The sequence below is a fragment of the Melitaea cinxia genome, chromosome 8 (assembly GCF_905220565.1).
Source record: "Melitaea cinxia chromosome 8, ilMelCinx1.1, whole genome shotgun sequence".
NCBI lineage: Eukaryota > Metazoa > Arthropoda > Insecta > Lepidoptera > Nymphalidae > Melitaea > Melitaea cinxia.
Window position 1 is genome coordinate 12,320,074 of NC_059401.1, and position 21,289 is coordinate 12,341,362.

General features: G+C 34.5%; 1 protein-coding gene across 1 annotated transcript in view; it reads right to left on the minus strand.

The window, feature by feature from the left end:
• LOC123655719 (multidrug resistance-associated protein 1) overlaps positions 1–21,289 on the minus strand; it is a 45,885-nt gene that overhangs the window by 6,236 nt on the left and 18,360 nt on the right. The window contains exons 9-21 of the mRNA XM_045591474.1: positions 16,691–16,837; positions 15,086–15,170; positions 13,261–13,458; positions 12,505–12,681; positions 11,913–12,046; positions 10,807–11,017; positions 9,627–9,743; positions 9,301–9,404; positions 7,963–8,106; positions 7,527–7,602; positions 4,594–4,817; positions 1,095–1,312; positions 493–691 (exon numbers count right to left, since the gene is read on the minus strand). Coding sequence (XP_045447430.1) covers positions 493–691; positions 1,095–1,312; positions 4,594–4,817; positions 7,527–7,602; positions 7,963–8,106; positions 9,301–9,404; positions 9,627–9,743; positions 10,807–11,017; positions 11,913–12,046; positions 12,505–12,681; positions 13,261–13,458; positions 15,086–15,170; positions 16,691–16,837 — 2,034 coding nt within the window. The remainder of the gene's footprint in view (positions 1–492; positions 692–1,094; positions 1,313–4,593; positions 4,818–7,526; positions 7,603–7,962; positions 8,107–9,300; positions 9,405–9,626; positions 9,744–10,806; positions 11,018–11,912; positions 12,047–12,504; positions 12,682–13,260; positions 13,459–15,085; positions 15,171–16,690; positions 16,838–21,289) is intronic.

A 21,289-nucleotide genomic window follows, 5' to 3' on the forward strand; every position in this document is an offset into this window, starting at 1 on the left:
TCAAAAAATATATTAGAAGTATAAAATACAAGGTAAATAAGATTTTAAATTAACATGGTTATTTTCATTACTAAAATTATTTAAAACGAGATATTTACCATGTTTTTTAAGAGACGAGTCTCGTGAACGAGACATTCGTAGAAAATAATCTCAAAATATCGAGCTTCGCAAAATTAAAATAAAAATTTTTGCGGTTGTTAATAATACAATATAAAATAATTTAAGAAGTATTAGATTAACCAAAAGTTATTTATTCCATGCATTTTTTTATTTTATTAAAATTATCGGTTTAAATATTTATATATTCGGTTATAATATTTAGTTTCTGCAACTAACATTTCTAAAGTAAGTCATTATCTAAAAACCTTTCCACAAAAGTTAGTATGCACTTTCTAAAAATATGAAATGAAAAATGACATTAAATTTGTGTCATACGCCACAGATAAAGAATACCGGACACGCCTATCGTGCCACACATAAAACCTACAATACCTGTAGAGCGTAGCTGACGGAGAGGCCGACAAGTCCAGGGTTGATGGTGTCGCGGCCGAGCACGGCAAATAGAGCCGAGAAGAATATTATCAGGTTGCCGATCATCTCGAGCCGGACCGCCAGCCAGCGGTTCGCGATACAGCTCGGGTAGTAGCACGACTGGTTGTGGTCTACGCCGCGCTCGGACTCCTCCACGAACCTACGAGAAAAACGCCTTTGTTACAGTAGCTTATTGAGATTGCAATAGAGCAAGAATTAAGAACCTCTAGCTACCTTACTCACCAAAAAACAGCACTATTTAACAAAAATAATGTTCAGCTGAGATATTCTGCAAGGTTGTAGCCTATGAACTGCTCCAACACCAGATGTGTCACAAGCACGTTGATGACCTTCTCTAAGAGATCTGGCTACCTTACTCACCATAGGAACACAACACTACTTGAGATCAGTTATGTTTAGCTGTGGTCTTCTGCAAGGTTGTGACAGTCGTAACCCGCCAGTCGGTCTGGTCCAAACTTTGAAAAGTATTTCCTGCTCTATCCTACCTCAATAACCTTAATAATTATTAGTACCTAGGTACTTGATATATATTTAAAAATGACCTGTTAGTGACTCCGTAAGCCCGAATCGTAGATGCTCCAGTGATACTTTCCCCGAAGTGCGAATATATCGGTGATCTAGAAACCGACTCGAGTCGCTTGAGCTGCCGCGACGTAGCTACGTAGAATCGCTGTATGAGATAGTAAACCACGCCGATGGGTAGGATCACGGCCAAGAATATTGGAGTCGAGTAACTTATCACGAAAAGAGTCCCCAGAACCTATTAAGGATAAAACAATATTAGAAACTAGTTTTAAATGTAATCTGACGCACGAAAGTTGATAAAAAAGCGAAAAAATTTGTGAATTGGCGTAAAATCGAAATAAGTTTTTAAAATAATATAGGTGTTCCAATTTCAAAATAGTTAAAAAGTTGAAAAAAAGAAAAGTTTTTATGTAACAGAATTTTTGGCCAGACTAGTTATTCTAAATAAATCAGAATCTCAAATATGTCTCTCTCCTCCTTTGCCTTTGCCGTTTTTATCGATAACTATCTACAAAGAAACCGGTAACAACACTATCGCTCGGCGACAGCAACTTCTCGGAAATAGACTTGGATCAATCGTACGACCGATCCGCATATTGTATGAGGGCGAGCGGCTTGTGTTGGTAAACAAATCCGAAACAACACGACCGATAACATTTGTAATTTTTAAGTTTAAAAGAAGTATACAATAATAATGTAATTAAAAAATACTTACATATGAAAGGTAACGACATATTTTAGTAAATTTAACGTAGCAGATCTCTTTTTGCAGTAAAAAACAGAACAATTTGGCATTTTTTTTAAGGACGTTGAATCAATCGCGTAAGACAGTAGTCTAGTGATCAGTGCGGCTGCAACTAGTTTAATTGTATCGAATGCCTGTACATGGCTACTCCCCTCCGTGTTGCTCTATGGGTTAGGGTTATTATTTTTTTTTTGTAACGAAATGATGCTGATAAACTGGTCAAATTTTAAGCTTGGATAATTCGACAGCTCTTAATCTAAAGCCTTACCGGGAAACCTTTACAAGGTCAATTACTTACGAGAAATCATCTTCGATATTAATTAAACATTTTAAAAGATAAATATATATATAGGGCATAGAGCTCTTTCCCTGTGTAGAAGAAGGATCATAGCTTAATCCACTACGCTGCTCCAATGCGGGTTGGCGGATATATTCCCTACTATGAGTAACGATCGCTATCAGGTATACATGATAACAACCGGGATAGACGGCTTAACGTACTCTCCGAGGCACGGTAGGGAGACCCATAAGGACTGCACAAACACCCAGACCATCAATCTGGCTAATACAAATGTTTGTCATGTGCGGGAATCGAATTTGTAACCGCCACGCAACTGCTACAAATGGTGTATAGAATTGGTTTATGTTATACAAATAATTAAAAAATTGTCAATACAAGCAAATCATAATTGTCTTACAGCTCCTAACAGATATCGGATTGTTATCGGATGTTGATTGTCCCAAGCCCCCAGACCATTCTTATTTTTAGACATTTGAAAATACCTCAAGTTAGTACCTTAGCTCCTGGGGGGGATTGGGGATTGGGTCGGCAATGCGCTTGCGATTCTTCTGGTGTTGCACGCGTCTATAAGCTACGGTAATCGCTTACCATCAGGTGAGCCGTACGCTTGTTTGCCGACCTAGTGATATAAAAAAAAAGACATTTTTTCGTACATGTAGAAGTGAATATTTAAGAAAATTACCCTCGGCCTCAGCTAACAGCAACTAATCTACTACATTGTTTACATTTTATCCATCAGAAAATAAGAAACGTCTGGAGGTGTGGGATCCTGAACCATAACGTTGAGCGAAGTCGGAATTAGCCGATTGTGTCATCGATGTGCAACATTAATCGCCTTAGGTACAGTACATTGTTTTAGTTTTATGAGTTTACCATCCAAAAAAAATTGTCAGTTTAAATTCAACTTTCGTGTGTCAGACTGTACGTTTATTTTTAACTTTCTATATCATATCTTTTTATTGTTTCACTGACTCAAGTACGGAATTTTTCATAGTAAAACTAGAACGTATTTCTTACATTACATGCCTTATAACTAATAATTATACCCACAGTTAAAGCTGCTCCTTCCAAAAAGGACGTTTTGTAGAAGCTTAAGCTTGATTTTATTCAACGTACTTTGGGATCAGTTTATATAAGTAAAACACCCAATGTTTTTGTGCGGATTCGCTTATGTGACAAAAGGGAAAAAAATGCGAAAACTTAAAGCAAGCGATCAAATTTTAAAGAAAGCGAAATGCAATTAAGCTTTTACACAATTACGATACACTTGTTTAGTTATATGATCTTTAAACTCTAATTTTACTGAGATGCGATAAGCCTGACATTGATTCAAAGCTGATTCAAACGATACCTACCAAAGCTACCGCAGACATATTAAAGTACAACATGACTGTTTACCTCGGACGCACAAAATATCACGTCCGTAACTTGCGAGGGGAGCGAGGAGTCCACGACGTCGACGTCTTTAGAAAACCTAGAGAGTATCCGGCCGAGCGGCGTCACTTCGAAGAATTGTAAAGGCGCTTTTAGCACATTGTCCAATAAAAGTGCATGCAGTAACCGCGCCGCCTGCCAGCACGCCAAATATGGCATTAAATCCGCGAAAATTGACGCTATCGCTGTAACAACGTCCACCAAACACATTAATCTTCCTCGAGCGATAACTTTTCGTACATTAACACATCACTTGCTTCATAATGAATACATTATTTACGACGAGTGTCGATAGGCCGGTTAGGGTTTACTTGACCGCTTGCGCGAACGTTTGGGTGAAACGGCGAAACTAACGCAGTGCACAGTCGGACGTGTCAGAGTTCTATGGGAAAAACATGCTCTAACTAGTACTGAACGAACAGAAAACTAAGCAATGCAGAGCTAAAAACTACTTCGATGTAATCGATCACTGATCGGCGAATGGATGGATATGGGCAGAGCTAGTCACAAACGTTCACGTGTACATACTATTACTTACATTCGCGCCGGGCGAATTAAATTTCGATTACTTTATTAGTATAATAAAAGACTGAAAGCGGTATTTTTTGGGTGTAAATATATAATCGTCTAGTCATCAATAGAAACTTTCGAAAGATAATAAATAAATAAATACTCTTTATTGTACACCACAAAGAAACATTACAACAAAAGTGATACATGAAAAAAAAGATGTACAAAGGCGGTCTTATCGCTAAGAGCGATTTCTTCCAGACAACCTTTGGGCATAGGACATAGCGAAGAAAAAGAGAAACGGTAGGGGAGTGTACAACAAGTTAATAAAGAATTGGCATATAGTTAACAAGCAGTATGATATTAACAAAAGTAAATATACATATACACAAGATAAATGGTCATATAGTACCGTAAGTTGCAACAACATATAATTTCCACGCTAAGGTTGCGCAAACTACTCATCCCTCTACGATAAAGTGATCCCAAAGGACGGTGAGCGCAGAGCGACGAGCGGGCCGCGTACCGCAAAGAAGCAGGAGGTCCAGCCGCGCAGCGTCATGGGCAGCACGTTGTCGAGCACGTCCACGTCCTTGCTGAACCGGTTGAGCACGCGGCCCACGGGCGTGCAGTCGAAGAAGCCGATGCTGGGCGCGCGCAGCACGCCCGCCAGCAGCGCCGCGTGCAGCGCGCGCGCCGCCGCCAGCGTGCCCAGGTACAGCGCCAGCGACGACACCGACACCGACACCACTGCCATGGCCACACACCGCGCGCTCACTCACCGACACCGAGCGCCCCCGAGCGCCCCCAAGCGCCCCCGAGCGGCGACGGTCGCCCCGCCCGGGCGCGCCCGAGCGCCTCCGACTCCGAGCGAGCTCGAGCGGACCCGATCGGCGATGACGCGTCATCATCGCTTGTCTCGTTTACTCGATATCTTTCTCAAATTATCTTTCTCGCGCAAATTATATTTAACATTATACAACTTAACGAATCGGTGAGCACAGTTTTATATTGTACGATTAAAACGAATTCATTTATGTACAATTTATAATTTTGTAACAACACTTAGATTATACACAAACACAATATAAAATATTGAAAAAATTAACCCGGGTATTTAGAAAATCTGGTATTGAAAAGTTTACTGGATAATACTTTGCTCGAAAAATATATTTTTGATAAAAGAACGACAGAGACGCAGACAACACAATGTCAAAGCCACCCATTCACTAATAAACATCGCTAAATATACAATATTTAGTTCATCGTTGGAATACCGCGCCATTGTAGATACTAGATGTTAATTTTTAAAATCTACATAATATAAGTTTTAGAGAAAATAAATTTTTGATAGAGATTGAACAGTATTTAAACCGCAGTTTCTGATACAAGAATAAATAATTTCGAAATGCAATTCTTAAGTTGTTTGCAATATTTGTTTATTTTTAACCGACAAAAAAACGGAGGAGGTTTTCAAGTCGACGCGTATACTTTTTTATGTATGACCACGCATAACTTTTTACAGAGTAGTCCGATTTTGATAATTCTTTTTTTATTGGAAAGAGTATACCCCGAAAGTTGTATGCGCCGTCTCAAAATTACTTAGCTATACTTACATTAGTTTAAGAACTTAGTTATTAAGGTTAATTAAAAACAACTATTTACAAAAATATTTTTTGCTTTTCAGTTTTTCGGCGGTTTAATTTTTTGTTAAAAAGTTTTTATTATAAATAAAATTATGGCAGATGGCGCGTACGTTTTTACTTTAATATGCATTTCAAGGATTAAAAAAAATTTAATGATTGTTGTGAGCAAATAATTGATTTTGGTGTTATTTATCAAAATTCTTTGTAAATTCATTTTGGCGACAATAATAACGAACATTCAACACGAAGTTTGAAATGTGTATAATACACGGAGTAACTATACGTAAAACTGTTGGAAAAAGTTTACTTATGAATACGTGGCTTTAATCATAGATCATGCAAAATGTAAATATATTTACTAAACATAACTACAGGTAATAAACCTATGAACGTAATTGCATGCAAGCTTAATATTTTTTAAATTAGTAATCTTAAATGGTACATGCTCCGACTCCATTATAAAATAATTATTATGTAATTTAGAAAATGTGTTTTAAATTTTACTTAAATATAAAGCATGTAAAGAATGTATTCATTATTTCATATTCTTAATATTATATATACATAAAAGGTTAAGACCAATTCACATAACCCGTCTGTCAGTACATGTCAGACATCAATGAAACCTTTTCGGTATTTTGAGTTATGTGTGTAAAAAAAATAGTGTTAATATAATATAAAAAAAATCTTGACTCCGAGGATCAAAATTACCAACACCAGGAAACAGAATAAAATTTATAAAGTATAATTATTTAAAACTATTATTGGAATGTATGAATTTCTACACTATTTTGCGTATTTTCAATTATTAGTAAAATACTAAGCGACTATTTAAAATGTGTTTAAACATTGATTTACAAATACATACTTAAGATGCGTGTGTACCTGTGTTAGTTTATTTTATCATAACGTATATACCATACAGTTTCATTGGTCTTTATATCATTCCGTCTGATATAGGCGAAAGTTTTGCACATTGTAATGTATTTCTGTCATGGACCAAGCTATAAATAGAAACATTTATATAATGCCCGCACATAATGAAAATGACAAGCTACTTACGACGAAATAAATAAGTATAATGTGAAATGTGTACATGATAAAATACCTTCTTAATAGCATGTGTAACCGACTTCAAAAAAGGAGGAGGTTACATAATTCGACCGTATATATATATACATTATGAATGTTCACAGATAACTTCGTCGTTTATGAACCGATTTTGATAATTCTTTTTTTGTTAGAAAGGAGATGATACCTCAAGTGTGGTACTATGATAAGGAAACCAGGATCTGATGATGGAATCCCAGATAAATCAAGGGAAACCCTCGAAAATCGTAGTGACGACTATTGCGTTTGTAATTTTTTTTGAACAGAATATACTTATATTTTTTTTAAATAATTGCATTTTAATATTTTAAATTAGAATTTTTTGAAAAAACAATGGTTTTAACTTTTTTAGTTTTTGTTTTTAACTCAATATAGGTAAGATATATATATAGAAATAGGTATAACTATAGAAAATTCTTGCAAAATTTCATAATGGGCCTAAAAGTCGTTTAGGATCTAGAAGTTACAATGAGTGAGATCAGTCATAGGCGCCCGTCAACCGTAGCTGGCTTTTATTCATCTGCCCCATAGATAACAATTTAATTATTGCTATAGGTTGTTATCAAAGTACTCTTTCATATTGGGCATTTATTAAACTGCGCGGGCATTTTATATGTTGTTTACTTGGTCCATAACTTATACATTAGTGTGTGAGTGTAGCTCGTGGAGTCTGGATGTCATTAAATCTCAAAGATCGTCTTACCTTGTCCGATGCCGAGACCGCCATATACGCCGAGATACAAATCCCGCCTCGCTCTATCTACGGTACCGTTAACCAACTGTAAATACAATAATAGTTATAATAGAGATGTTATTCGTTAACTTCAAGTTAGACTGACGACGTTGTCGAACTACCAACAATAAACAATGAACTCGCCATCGAAAGATATAAATAAGTAAATAAGCAGCATTTAGGGAGAGGACTTCAGTGCACAGACGTTAAAAGATTGCCGGGCATCTATATACGTTATACAAACGGTCAAATGAAATATAAAATTTAATAAGAATCGTAATCGAACAATAATTGGAAACGAACGTTGTAATTAACATACAATGTTATTTGTAAAATTTGTAAAATAAATATAATACAATGGAGAACTCTCTCTCTTCAGGTAGAGGCGAGAGGGCGAGGCACTCACCATGTGGGCGTCGTTGGACCACTCGGCGAGCCAGTAGTTGGAGCCCACCTGGAACAGCTGCAGCACCAGGTTCATGAGCACCGTCAGGGCCGACGCCGCCACGCCCACGCTCGTCAGGTAGTGCTTGTACACGCTCCACTTCACCTGCGGGCCACACCGTGTACTGCACGCCAGTACTAACCAGCTCGGCAAGCAAGCCAACGGCGACACCAGAGCATCGCAAGCGCGTTGCCGAGCCTACCCCGAGCCTGCCCAGGAGCTCTGCCTACTTTATTCAGCACAAGAACATTACACTACTTATTTATATACTATAGTATTATTTAGCTGTGATCTTCTGGTCTTCTATAAGGTCAAGGTACTTCCCCAGTCGGGCTGCTCCAGATTTTAAGCAGAATATTGCCTACTTTGCCCTACCTCAATAATAGGCCTAACAGGCAGGAAGGGGTTAAATCAGAGCCAATTTTCTTTATACAATATTTTCAGAAAATTTCATTTTCAGCGATAGTTTTAATGTAGGTTGGAGAATCTTTTTCTTATATAAAAGAAAAAAGGTACTCTGGTACAGTATACTTGTTTATTTTACTATAGATTATTAATTTACTAGTGGTCGCTCAGTGGTCGAAGTTCAACCATAATTAATTTAAATGACAAGTTTGAACATTACTTAGTTTTTTGTCAAATACTATACTTCTGTAATAATAAATAAAAGATTTTATATGCGAGTGTATCAAATACATGGTAGTTTGTGTAATGTTCTTTTTTTATTTAATGTATTTTTATGCATAATTAAAAAAAAAATTAGCATTCTGCACTATTCTATCTCTATACATATAATAAAATAGTAGTAAAGTCAAAACTGTACATTGAATATTTTTTTAAAAGAATACTTGGAGTGTGATCTACAATCGATACCGAAGCCAAAAATATAGTTTTTAGAATTTTTGTCTGTTTGTCTGTATGTCCGGGATAAACTCAAAAAGTACTGCATGGATTTACTTCAAATTTGGCACGAATATTATTAAGAAGTCGGGTCAACATACAGGCTACATATTATCACACTATCACCTACAAACCACAATCACCAACAAACGAGCAGTGAACCTTTATTTCCTCAACGCATTCTGTAACAACGTGTAATCTAACGACGCATATTTGAATGTGGTTGTTATTGTGTTAATAACCATGCTTTAAGCCAGCTGCACACTATAAATAAAGACATTCTATAGTATATTTAGTATCAGCATAGCACCCGTGCGAAGCCGGGGCGGGTCGCTAGTAAACTATAAGTGTGCGAAATTTGAAACTATCTCATAAGTTTGAACAATTAATATCACTTACACTTCCAGTTTCTGTTTTCTCAGCCTCAATTAATTTATTCTTTTCTTTCAACTCATTAGGTGTTGCCTCGGGAGTTCGTTTTTTCACACTACCTCTGCGGTCTCCTTCAAACAAAAACATTACAAATATATTTATTTGTATTTTCTTTTATTTTAATCATTTATTAATAACAATGAGGAAAATTTACATGATATTCATAATTTTTCACCATTATATTATATGCATATGACAGGCTGTATAACATCACACCATGATTTTATATCAACGCTTGAAAAATCCAAAGGAAGTACATAAATACTTAACAATATGTTGAAACCTCAACTCACCCGCAGCAGGTTGTTCCGATTCAGAAGTGCTTTCAGAGAGTGAACGAGCCCTCTGTAATTTGTTTTGGAACTCCGACCCAAGTTTACTTTCCAAATCTTGCTTGATTTCGTCCAATTCTTTAAAAGAGAAAACAGTTTGTTAGTAAGCACATACAGAATATTGATTTGATGAATATTTCATTTATCGCATTCACGAACTTGTAAGACTTTCATATAAGCGCGGGTAAAATTTTATCATATTTGACAATTCGCGTCAGCTGTCTTTTACCACACAACTGTCTATTTTTTATTTTTTACAAAAGATTTTTCAATTTACATTTTTTAAATGTCGACATTTTTTTTAAATTATTATGTAGATGTTGTTTTGGTAATATTTAAAGTAGATAAAAAAAGCAAAAGAAAAAATATCTTGATAAAGTTGCACAAACTTGTTCACGAATAAAAATATTAATTTTATCTGATACAATGATACATGAATAATTTTCTATCGTTAGCCTAATAGGTACATTTGCAAAATTTACAATAGTATGTAGTAGTAGTACTAGTGCTGTGTGGCTACGGTATTAAAGAATATCGCCACACCCTCTCTTCCCGTGGGTGTCGGCAAGAGGCGACTAAGGGATAACACAGTTCCACTACCACCTTGGAACCTAAAAAGCCGATGTTGAATCATGATGAGTAGTACAACAAAGTTGAGGCGATTTGTTTGCTTACATGTGTCAAATTTGAATTACAAATCCTATTTACAAAAAACTTTTAGGGTTCACACTTTAAATTGATTCAAAAATCTAACATTGTTATTAACACCGCGTTTTTTCTGCTCTGGCTTTTTTCTCCCGGCCTACACTAGGGACATTACTTTATCTTATTTATCGTAATATGTAATAAAGCTGAGGCTTTAATAGGAAGGTAATGTCTACTGAGACATTAGAAATTTTGAGTAACTTAATATTTTGACTACTTTGACTAAGTTAAAGTTGCTTATAACACTGGGTACATCGCCTAAGTTTGTTAATGTACCTAATGTTAGGATGTAAATATTTATTTTTTTGCTTGATATTGACTTTTGTTAAGTGTGTATCATCTTATGGCGAAATATGTTTATAGAATAAAGGTTTCATTTCATGACACTAAAAATTTTAGTATCATTTAATTTAACTTTGTGTCTTTAACTCCTTACCTTCAGGTGAAGTACGCTCGGCGTCGCTCAAGTGATGAAGAAGGAATTCTGCGAAAGCCCCCTTCTTTTCCAGCAACTGTTGGTACGTGCCCGCTTCGGATATTTCACCATCACGCAGTACTATTATTTGATCGGTCTGAGCCAAGTATGACACGTTATGGGTCACCCACACACGAGTTTTGTTCTTCAGTAGACCATTTGGTCCGATAACCTGCGAACATTTTAAATTTAACTTTATTTATTTTATTTGTTATATATCAGTATATTTAGGTTAGGTATTTAAGGCTTTTGTGGTAGGGCGCAGCAAGAAATTTCCTGCCAAATGGAGCAGCCCGACTGAGGTAGTACGCCGACCTTACAGAAGATCACAGCTAAATAATACTGTTTTCAAGCAGTGTTGTGTTCATATTAGTAAGTAAGGTGACCAGAGCTCCTTATAGCCAGTACCCTAGATATCAAGCGACATTGGCTTAATCAAAGCAAAAATAAAGCTGGTAATCTTGATAAGTGGTTTATAATACACTAGCGACCCGCCCCGGCTTCGCACGGTTGCAAAAACTATCAGTGTTCCTCTATTATATTATGCATGTATTATAATATAAATCTTTCTCCTCAATCACTCTATCTATTAAAAAAACCGCATCAAAATTCGTTGCGTAGTTTTAAACATTTAAGCATACATAGGGACAGAGAAAGCGACTTTGTTTTATACTATGTAGAGATAGGCATTGAAAATAATCGTAATATATTGATTACTACTACATATTGTTACCTTATATAATTGTAACTTACATCTAAATTTCAAGTCAGCAAGTAAAATTCTACTGTCTACAAATTTCTCAAGTTTTTACAGGCACAACGCTGGGGCGATTGTGGTAAAAACTTTATACAGGTATGGTTTGAAAACGAGGAAAAAACATAAACTATATGAAAAGTGACTGAACTAAAGACCTCGTTGCTGAGCAAATGTTTCATCTCATAGAGATACGGACTGAGCACAGACTCCACATAGGAGAAGTCTATATGATGAGGAACAATTTGACGATGAAAGAGAAAGAGCCACAAACTGCAAAAATATATACCTAATTTTAACGTAATATTCGCACCTTGTCAAATATGTGTTTGCCAACGTGTGAATCGACAGCGCTTAGAGGGTCGTCCAGGAAGTAGTTGTCGGCGTCGTAGTAGACCGCCCTAGCGAGCGACACGCGCTGCTTCTGGCCGCCCGAGAGGTTTATTCCTAAAAAATACAAGGATATTGTCAAATTCATAAGAATTACTTAAACATTCGGTTCAATATTATATTAGAAAAGTTAACCTTTACGTCTGATTTTCTTTGCGTTTTATCGTCAAACTTTATAAAACAATAACGAATTTTGTTACGTAAGATTGATCCGTACCTCGAAGGACAAGCTTCAACCGCCCCAAACAAAATTGGAAAAAGGTCAAGGTTAATTAATTCTATAAATTGTCAAGACAAAAAGAAACTTATTAAGGTATTTAATAAGACAATTTTTTCTGATACTCAACGGTCTTCAATGTGAAATAAATCCTGTCGAGGGTTCGGACACACGCAACGTACAAGTGCAAATGGCCAAACTCTATCTGTGTCTATTTCTTCGTAAATTACTTTTACTAATAATGTGTATCTTATTTGCATGAAATACAATAAAATAATAAATAAAACCTTATCCTTACCCTTTTCGCCGATTTCCGTCTGATCCCCACCGGGCAACACGTCGAAGTCAGGTTTGAGAGCACACACGTCGATCACGTTATTGTACCTGCTCTTGTCGAGAGTTTTACCGAAAATGATGTTGTCTTGCAGTGTCGCATTCTGTATCCACGCCTGTTGCGACACGTAGGCTATGTTGCCTACAGAGAGAAACATATTCATTTTAAATATTTGATTTATCCTCAAAAGCCTATCTCTTAAAGACCCAAACTTAACAACTATCATTAAAACGAATAGGAATGAATCCTGTGGCCGGCATCCAGAAACGTACACATGCACTAATGCCTACCACTACCCCATCCCCCCGTACCTCGGCGAGCACGATGTCGGCCCCGGTTGTTATACCATAAATATCTGATAACAACTGTTACTCGTAGCAGGGAATATACTCACCAATCCACAGTGAAGCAGTGTGGTGGACTAAGTTCCGACTCTTTTCTTATACGGAGACAGAGACCTATGCCCAGTAGTGGGATTTACAGGCTGAATCAATCAATCAATTAATCACGACAGGGTGTGTGTGTGTGTTCGCGTGTGTGTGTGCGTGGGTGTGCGCGTGTGCGCGTGAGTGTGCGTGAGTGTGCGCGTGTGTGCGTGTGTGTGCGCGTGTGTGTGTGCGCATGTGTGTGTGTGTGTGTGTGCGTGTGTGCGTGTGCGTGTGTGCGTGTGTGTGTGTGCGCCTGTGTGTGTGCGCGTGTGTGTGTGCGGGTGAGTGGTACCGGTGGTTTTGACGCGGCCGGCGGTCTTGTTCATCTCGCCCAGCAGCGCGGCCAGCAGCGAGCTCTTGCCGGAGCCCACGCCGCCCACGACGGCCACGAGGTGCCCGCGCGGGATGCTCAGGTTGATGTTCTTCAGCACCGTCTCCGACTCCGACCCGCCCCACGAGAAGTGTCCGTTCTCCACCACCAGCGGATTAGCTGCGCACGGTAACAAAATAGTGACATATTTTAAGATTCGGCATCCCCTATCTAGTTTGCTGTTCCATAAACTAAGAGAAATTATTTCTTTGTAAAACAATCGATTAATAAAATTGTCGATTTATTTTTGGGCTGCCTGAATGAATAAGTAAAAGGAATATATATCCAAAATATATTTCGCTGACCTTTTTTTAGGTACAAACTCGCTTATTGCAAAAAAGTATCGTATATAACTATATACTATTAGTTTTTTCATATCCCTAGTATCCACTCGAGCTCGGTTTCGCCAAGAATGCCATAATAATATTAAATTAATATTAAGGAATTTCTGTATATTAATAAATCATTAATAATTATTAAGAAAGGTAGATGTAAAAAAATCCTTCTGGTTATAAATAGACCAAAAACTCATATGACCGTGTCACTAAGAACACAAAAGCGGCTATTGTAGAGCGGAAAAAAATCTTTGTCTGTTTCTATGCTCTAATCTCAATAACTACTGGTTCGAAATTGAAAATTTTCACTTAAGTTTTGGATATTCCATTTACCGAAAAAGGCTGAACACAAAAGCGGCTATTGTAGAGCGGAAAAAATCTTTGTCTGTTTCTATGCTCTAATCTCAATAACTACTGGTTCGAAATTGAAAATTTTCACTTAAGTTTTGGATATTCCATTTACCGAGAAAGGCTATAAAGCTATAATATGATATTTAAAAACGTTTTCTCTTCGAATAAGCGCGGATGAAGTCGTCGTACACAGCTAGTTTATTTGTATTTACAAGATATACAGAACAGTTTGAGTCAAACAAAAATGTAAAGTATACCTATATATTATGGAACAGTTGTATAGATCTACGCCACAGGCTCGAGAATCTATAAACAGTCAACTTAAAATTTTGCAATGAAATATATATATACATATATTGTATATATATATATTAACTAACTATTGACGTTTATGTTTTACACTCGAGAGAGAATCGAGCGATAGTTAATTGGCAGTTTGCGATAATTGCACAACAGTCGTAAGATGTAAACTTTATCATAGGTATATACATACATACTATGTATACTACTAATAAAGGTAGTAGAGAGAACTAAGAAAACGTTAAGTAGCTAGAACTAGTTATAATATTTTATCGATTTTGATCATCGGAGACACAACTCTCTTTACGATAATTATGCAATTATTTCACTATTGCATGAACAATAATAAGGCAGTGGATATGCTAAAAGCAATTCTAAATTTACATTGTCACATATCTTCCCCATTGTCTTTCAGCCATTAATATATTTCAAAAATAATAAAATCGGTATATCCTAAGTCTAAAGTTACGTCTCGTCAATTATATTAATCCAAATGGATGGACACAGGAGTAGTGTGGAAGAATGTGACATGTTGAATACACATCATTCTTTCAGACAAATATTAAGCATACCACTGATATTGAACCTAGCAGATTGTTAAAAGAGTTTTGTATCATTTAGTTCACCTGATGATGTAGAAAGAGTTTTGTTATCTTTTATCTATGGGGGGTCTGTCACAATTGGAAAAAGATTACGCAGATAAGATATGGTAAAAGCGTTATAAAACAGAATAACACCTTTGTTAAAGTGTCGATACTTACGTTCTTTAGCATCATGTTCCACGGCATTCGCATCCAGTTCATCGCTGTTCATGAATTTGTTTAATCGTTTTATACCCACTGATGTCTACAAAATAAAATGAATTGCTATAGTTCATGTCACATTGTATCTATCAGAGGAAAACAATACTTTGATAAATAAAATAGGTACTTATATTCTGTATATAGTTATTAGAATTTTTTTTTACTTTTCCTCTGATAAATTAAATAGTAGTTTATTTAGCCATTCACCGGGCATGCGTTTAAGAACGAGATGAAAATGAAATGGCAATGAAACTATAAATGGGAACTCTTCAATACGAGTCTACTTAGTCGTCAACCAGAACTTACTTGTACTACATTCGATATAACGTTAGGCAGCATTGATAGTGGGAAACGTAGTATGTTGAAAAGAGACAACGCTACGAAAGCGCGCTTAGAGTCCAGCACTTCCTTATCATTCACCAGAACAAAGCACCCAAATGACATCAGCGACACCTACGGCCATTCCAGGAAACAAAGTGGATTAAAATATGCATTAAAATGGTGGGTTACGTCAACCGTTATATTGATAACTAATTAATATGACGTTTACAATACTAGGATGTACCATAAAAAGCGAATAAATATATGTACAGGATATGTTCGACTCCTAACTGCGTTTCTTCAAATGGGGGATTCTGCAGATGTATTAGATAAAGTTAAGCGTCGAACAAAAATCTTAGTTCATTTTTAAATTTGACTTTGTTTGAATAAACGAACTACTTTGATGGACTCGTTCAGCGTATACCTTTCGTGAGCGCGTAAGCACGGCTATAATTTACAATAAAAACATTCTACGACTCATTTCTCGAATTGAATGAGGCAGTTAGTATTAATATTTTATGTTATCGACATTTATTAGGGCTACGAAAAATAGTACTAGATGGTTATGTAGAAGTACGTTGTCAGAGTAGCTCGTATATTAAGACAAAATAAAATTTAAAAGGGGCTAGGTTTTTTTTTACCTGAAAAGTGATCTATTATATAACACCTACAGACCCCCCCCCCCCCTTTTGGAAATAAACCAGTTAGGAGTCAACACCCTATATATTGCATTTCCTAGAAACCGATTTTATTTCTAAAACATCAACCATGAATGAGATAAGTAATTATGTGTAAGACATGAACGGTTAAGTGAGCTAACAAAATTAAATTTATTGAAACCGTATCATTATTAAAATCAACTTTGACGCCTGACATCTTTTTTATTTATTTATTATCTCAAATATGTTAATTTTCTGCATATTATATTCTGGGGTTTTTTTTTCTTTAAAAATGTCCAAATAAATGTATTCAATTTGAATATTGTCCTTGAAATTGATACTGAGGAATGAATTTCAATAAATCCATTTGAATCATAAATACTCTGATAATGAGTGAGAATAATACCAATCATGCCTTCGTTTCATCCAGTACATGTAATTAATAGTATTACAAGACAATTTTTGTATATTTTAAAAGATTGCAAAATTTTTACTGAAATAAGTTTAATGGGTGAATGTTAGTATGACTCCGATCCGAAGAGACCCATAGCCTCTTAGAGAAGAGCTTACGTCTTAGATCTACCTCTATCACTGAGACGATGACCAGTGGTAGCAAGCCTAGAGGCAAATGCATTATGTATAATAGGGAAATCGATGGGAATATAATAGTAGGTCCCATAGTATGTTCACTGTCGGAAACCACATAGGTGAAGAAAGTTAGGAAGGTTACCTTAAAAAAAAATTCATTAGATTATAATTATGTTAAAAGTGTTGTATATCCTCAAATGTATGCTATTAAATCTTAACATTAAACAAAAAAAAAAAAAAAAAAACAATTACTTGAATACGTTATCTTTATAACATTGTAAGTTTCAAGTGAGAAAACTGACAAAAAGCTACAAAACCGGATTTTAGAGCACCTCAAAAATCGGTCATTAACCTAAAAAGCACCACAAAATCGCTACAAAGTATTAAAATCAAAATGAATAAAAAATAAATTTTGATATCACGACAATGTGAATAATAATGATATTAAACCGACCAGTATTATCAAATAGTCACAACCAGTAAAGTATTCACCATTGAGAACTGCGGCCTTGATAGGAGTTACTCATCACGAAAGCATTAACAATTTATTCATTGCGGAATTGTTGCAAATTTAATTTAATCCTTTGTAAAACGTCCCCTAAGCTTGCAAAAACTGATTATTTATACAACAAAACCGGCTATGCTATGATATACAAGGAATGTAGCGTTTAGTGTACGTTTACATACCTATATTTCAAACAAGAATTAAATAATACTTACAATAATAATACTTTTATTTGATGATTTTAAAATTTATATAACTTTACCTTAAGACAATTATATACGGAAAATGTAGAAACATGTTTAGCAAAGTAATTATCTTTACCAGTTTAGTCTCGTAGATGACATTACATCTCAATTGATGATATTACGATATAGCTGTAGTACATTATATCGAGATGAGTGTCCTATTTACGACGTATATTAGTATTGTTGAATGTGGAGCAAACTAATTAAGAACTTATATAATATTAATAATTAATTATATGTTAATTTTATTTTAGAATATTAATTTTATTTTGCTTTTTCTAGGAACTACGTAATTATGCTAAGACTAGGATTGCCAGATGGTCGGGGTTTGGCAGGATTCTCTCGAATTTTTGTATATCCTCCCGATTCCCGACAAGATAAAAAATCTCCCGAAAACAACTTCATTTTAGAAAACATTTTAAGTCCCGAATTATCGTCAAGCGAAACGTTGCCGCTCGACAGTCCGGCAGTAGTGGCATTAGAGAATGATGGATGACTGTCCTAGACATAGATGCTGTAATGAGAAAGCTATTGAGCCGCTATTGATATTATATGGCAGTAAGAACAGGTCCATATTAAATAGAGTATCAAATGCTGAAAAGGAACCATTTTATAAAGAAGCATAGCAGTTTTTCAAACGAACTTTTAACTAGGTACTTAAAACAACGATTTGGTTTCAGCAAGAACTCCTCATATAAAAAGTCTCAAAATTCAATTTTGAGAAAAATTGTTTGAATTTCAAATCTTCTTTAAATAGTGAAAAAGGACAAAAAATGGTTAAATCCGTGAAAAGTAACACAAATTACATATTGCGTCAAGCTAAAAATTAAATTAAATTATTAAATTTCGTTCATTATTGATAATATAATACCTAGGTAATGAGAAAACCATATTCTATTTACCTAGGTATATTTTTTCGGACATTTCTATCGGTAACGGACGATGTAACAATAATGTCAAATATATTTGCTTTACTTTAATTTTTGTTTCTCCCGACAAAAGTCCTAAAATCCCGAAAAAAGGTTTTTTCTCAGTCATACGATCTGGCAACCCAACCTAAGACGTTAAAATGAATACAATTTTTATTTTTTTCATTTTAGCTCGAACGTAAGTCTTTTCTTTATAATATACATTTATCGTATAAGATTTTAATTTGATTATCATTCAATAAAGGTGAGACGATCATAAAAAATGTTATAAATAAATTTTGACACTGTTCGGTATCTATAATGCTTTAAAAAAAAAAGAACTCAATTTTAGCAACAATCGAATAAAGTATATACAACTGATGCTAGATTCAAATTACGGCTACGGCTCAAGTTACGATATTCTCATTTAATCAAACACGGAAAAGCTGATCGAAAAATTCATAAAAAAAAATCATACACTAAGGACAGGTTATTTTGTAAGGCCAACGAGCTGTTATCGTTATCACTTTAATGTTTGCATCGTTTATTTATATTTAGTGGTTGATTAATAAAGATTAATTTTATCACTTATTATTTACATTACAAATAAATGATAATTGCAGTGATTTTTGAACAATCAATTAATCTAGTACTTGATAACGTAGTTACGTAAAATCACAATCATAATCTAAATATTTGTCACATCTATTGCATGTACTAAAATATCATCGTTTGAAATTTTAATACTGCAAAAAACCTTTACATTATTACGTAACAAAAACGACATCTTATCTTATATATAAAATTCTCGTGTCACAATGATAGTTAAAATACTTCTCCGAAACGGCTGGACCGATTTTTATGAAATTTGTGTGCATATCGGATAGGTCTGAGAATCGGCCAACATCTATTTTTCATACCCGCAAGTTATAAGGGCGAGGGAGATTAAGGGGATTACTAACATATATGGCAAAACAACGTTTGCGGGGTCAGCTAGTATATATGTAAACTATTATTAATTACTGATATTAATCACACCTATTATTTATAAAAATTTAGTTTAGAAGATTGATACCGCCCAAAACCTTTACAGCCCAATCAATACCTTCAGTATTACGTAACAAAAAGACGTTGAAATGTTATATGAAAATCAATTAAGATATCTATTATTTATTAAAATATCGTCACAAAACGCTTTGTAATATTATGTAGCAAAAAATGATATTAAAATGTTAAATTTAAAAATGATGTTTTTTCCCGTTCTCAAGCACACGTTAGCCTTGACGAAGAGCCGCGATTAAAATGTACCTATCTATTATTTTCATAAGAAACAGGAAACGTGTGTTCGTTTGTGTTTAGCGGTCGTATCAAAAGTTAATAAGAACGTCAACAATCTACACGATATATAAAACTACTAACTGATCTGGCGAACTTCGTACCATCTTTTTTTTCTTAAATATAATAATAGCATATATCAAAATAAAATATAGCCTATCTTTCAAGATGGATCAAACTGCACACGGTGTGCAAATTTGATTAAAATCGCTTAAGTAGTCCATCGCGGACAAACAACGTGACGCGTAATTCATATATATTAAAATAATAATGATATAAGAAATAGTATACATAATCATAAAGTGACTATAAAATATTGTATTTCAAAAAACATTCTTTCTCGTATATAGAAAAGGGGTTCAGTGGAGCAGTGGGACATTTGTAGTCTATTCAATTTAATAATATATATTAATACACTAAGGTGATAAAAGATAAGATGATAAATAAGATGGTGATAAAATGTTTGCCTCCCTTTTTAGAAAAAACGTCACAATTACTCCACATCTTAATATATATAAATCTCGTGTCACAATGTTTGTCCTCAATGGACTCCTAAACCACTTAACCGATTATAATAAAATTCGCACACCGTGTGCAGTTCGATCCAACTTAAAAGATAGGCTATATTTTATTTTGATATATTATGTTATTATTATATTTCAGAAAAAAATAACGTGATACGAAGTTCGCCAGGTCAGCTAGTAAATTATATATCATTTTATACACAATTGCTTGCGGCATCCACAACTAAAAATATTATTATAGCTTTTGTTTTTGTAAATTAATTATAATTAAAATTATATATACGGCTTTAATTTTGAAACAACGTCAACATGATTGACGGTCGATATTTTTTTTTTCTTATTTAGTGCGAATTATTCGCACGGGTATTGCTAGTTTATATTTTAGTATCAAAAAAAAATTAAAGCACAAAAAATTTGTTTGACTAAATTTCGAAATATGTAAAAACATTGTTTAGCTCAATTATTATTTACTATAAATAACAACAAGACCCTTTCTATGACAATATTTTTGATTAAAATTTATTTCCTTATTTCAATGTATTGTGTAACAATTATGAACTATGATTCAAGCAAGTAAGAATATTCTTTCATTATAATTTCTGTTTAGTAGACAATAGAAAAATAATTTATTTTATTATAATATAATAAATATTTACAATATATGTTTGTCTTGCAAAACACTTGATAATTATTATTTTCTTTATGCTCTACGTTTGAGTACAAATATTGTTACAATATTATATATTTTATTGATTTTTCATGTTCCTTATCAACTTACTTGAACTGATTAAGCTTTTTGTCGAATAAGCCGATAGAAGGTAATTTCAAATGGTCATATAAATTTTAGATAAATCGTAATTTATATTAGGTATACATAATTTAACGATTATTTCATCTCAATTCAAAACAGTATATGATAAGACAGTTAACAGTGTCTTGGTTATAAAGATATATCCTTGGGATTAAGTTGGTATTATATTGTCATAACAACGGTAATCTGTTAGTTCATAAAATTGATTTTCAAAATAATACATTTATTTTTACTCGTATAAAATTATGTAAACGATTTTCTCAAAA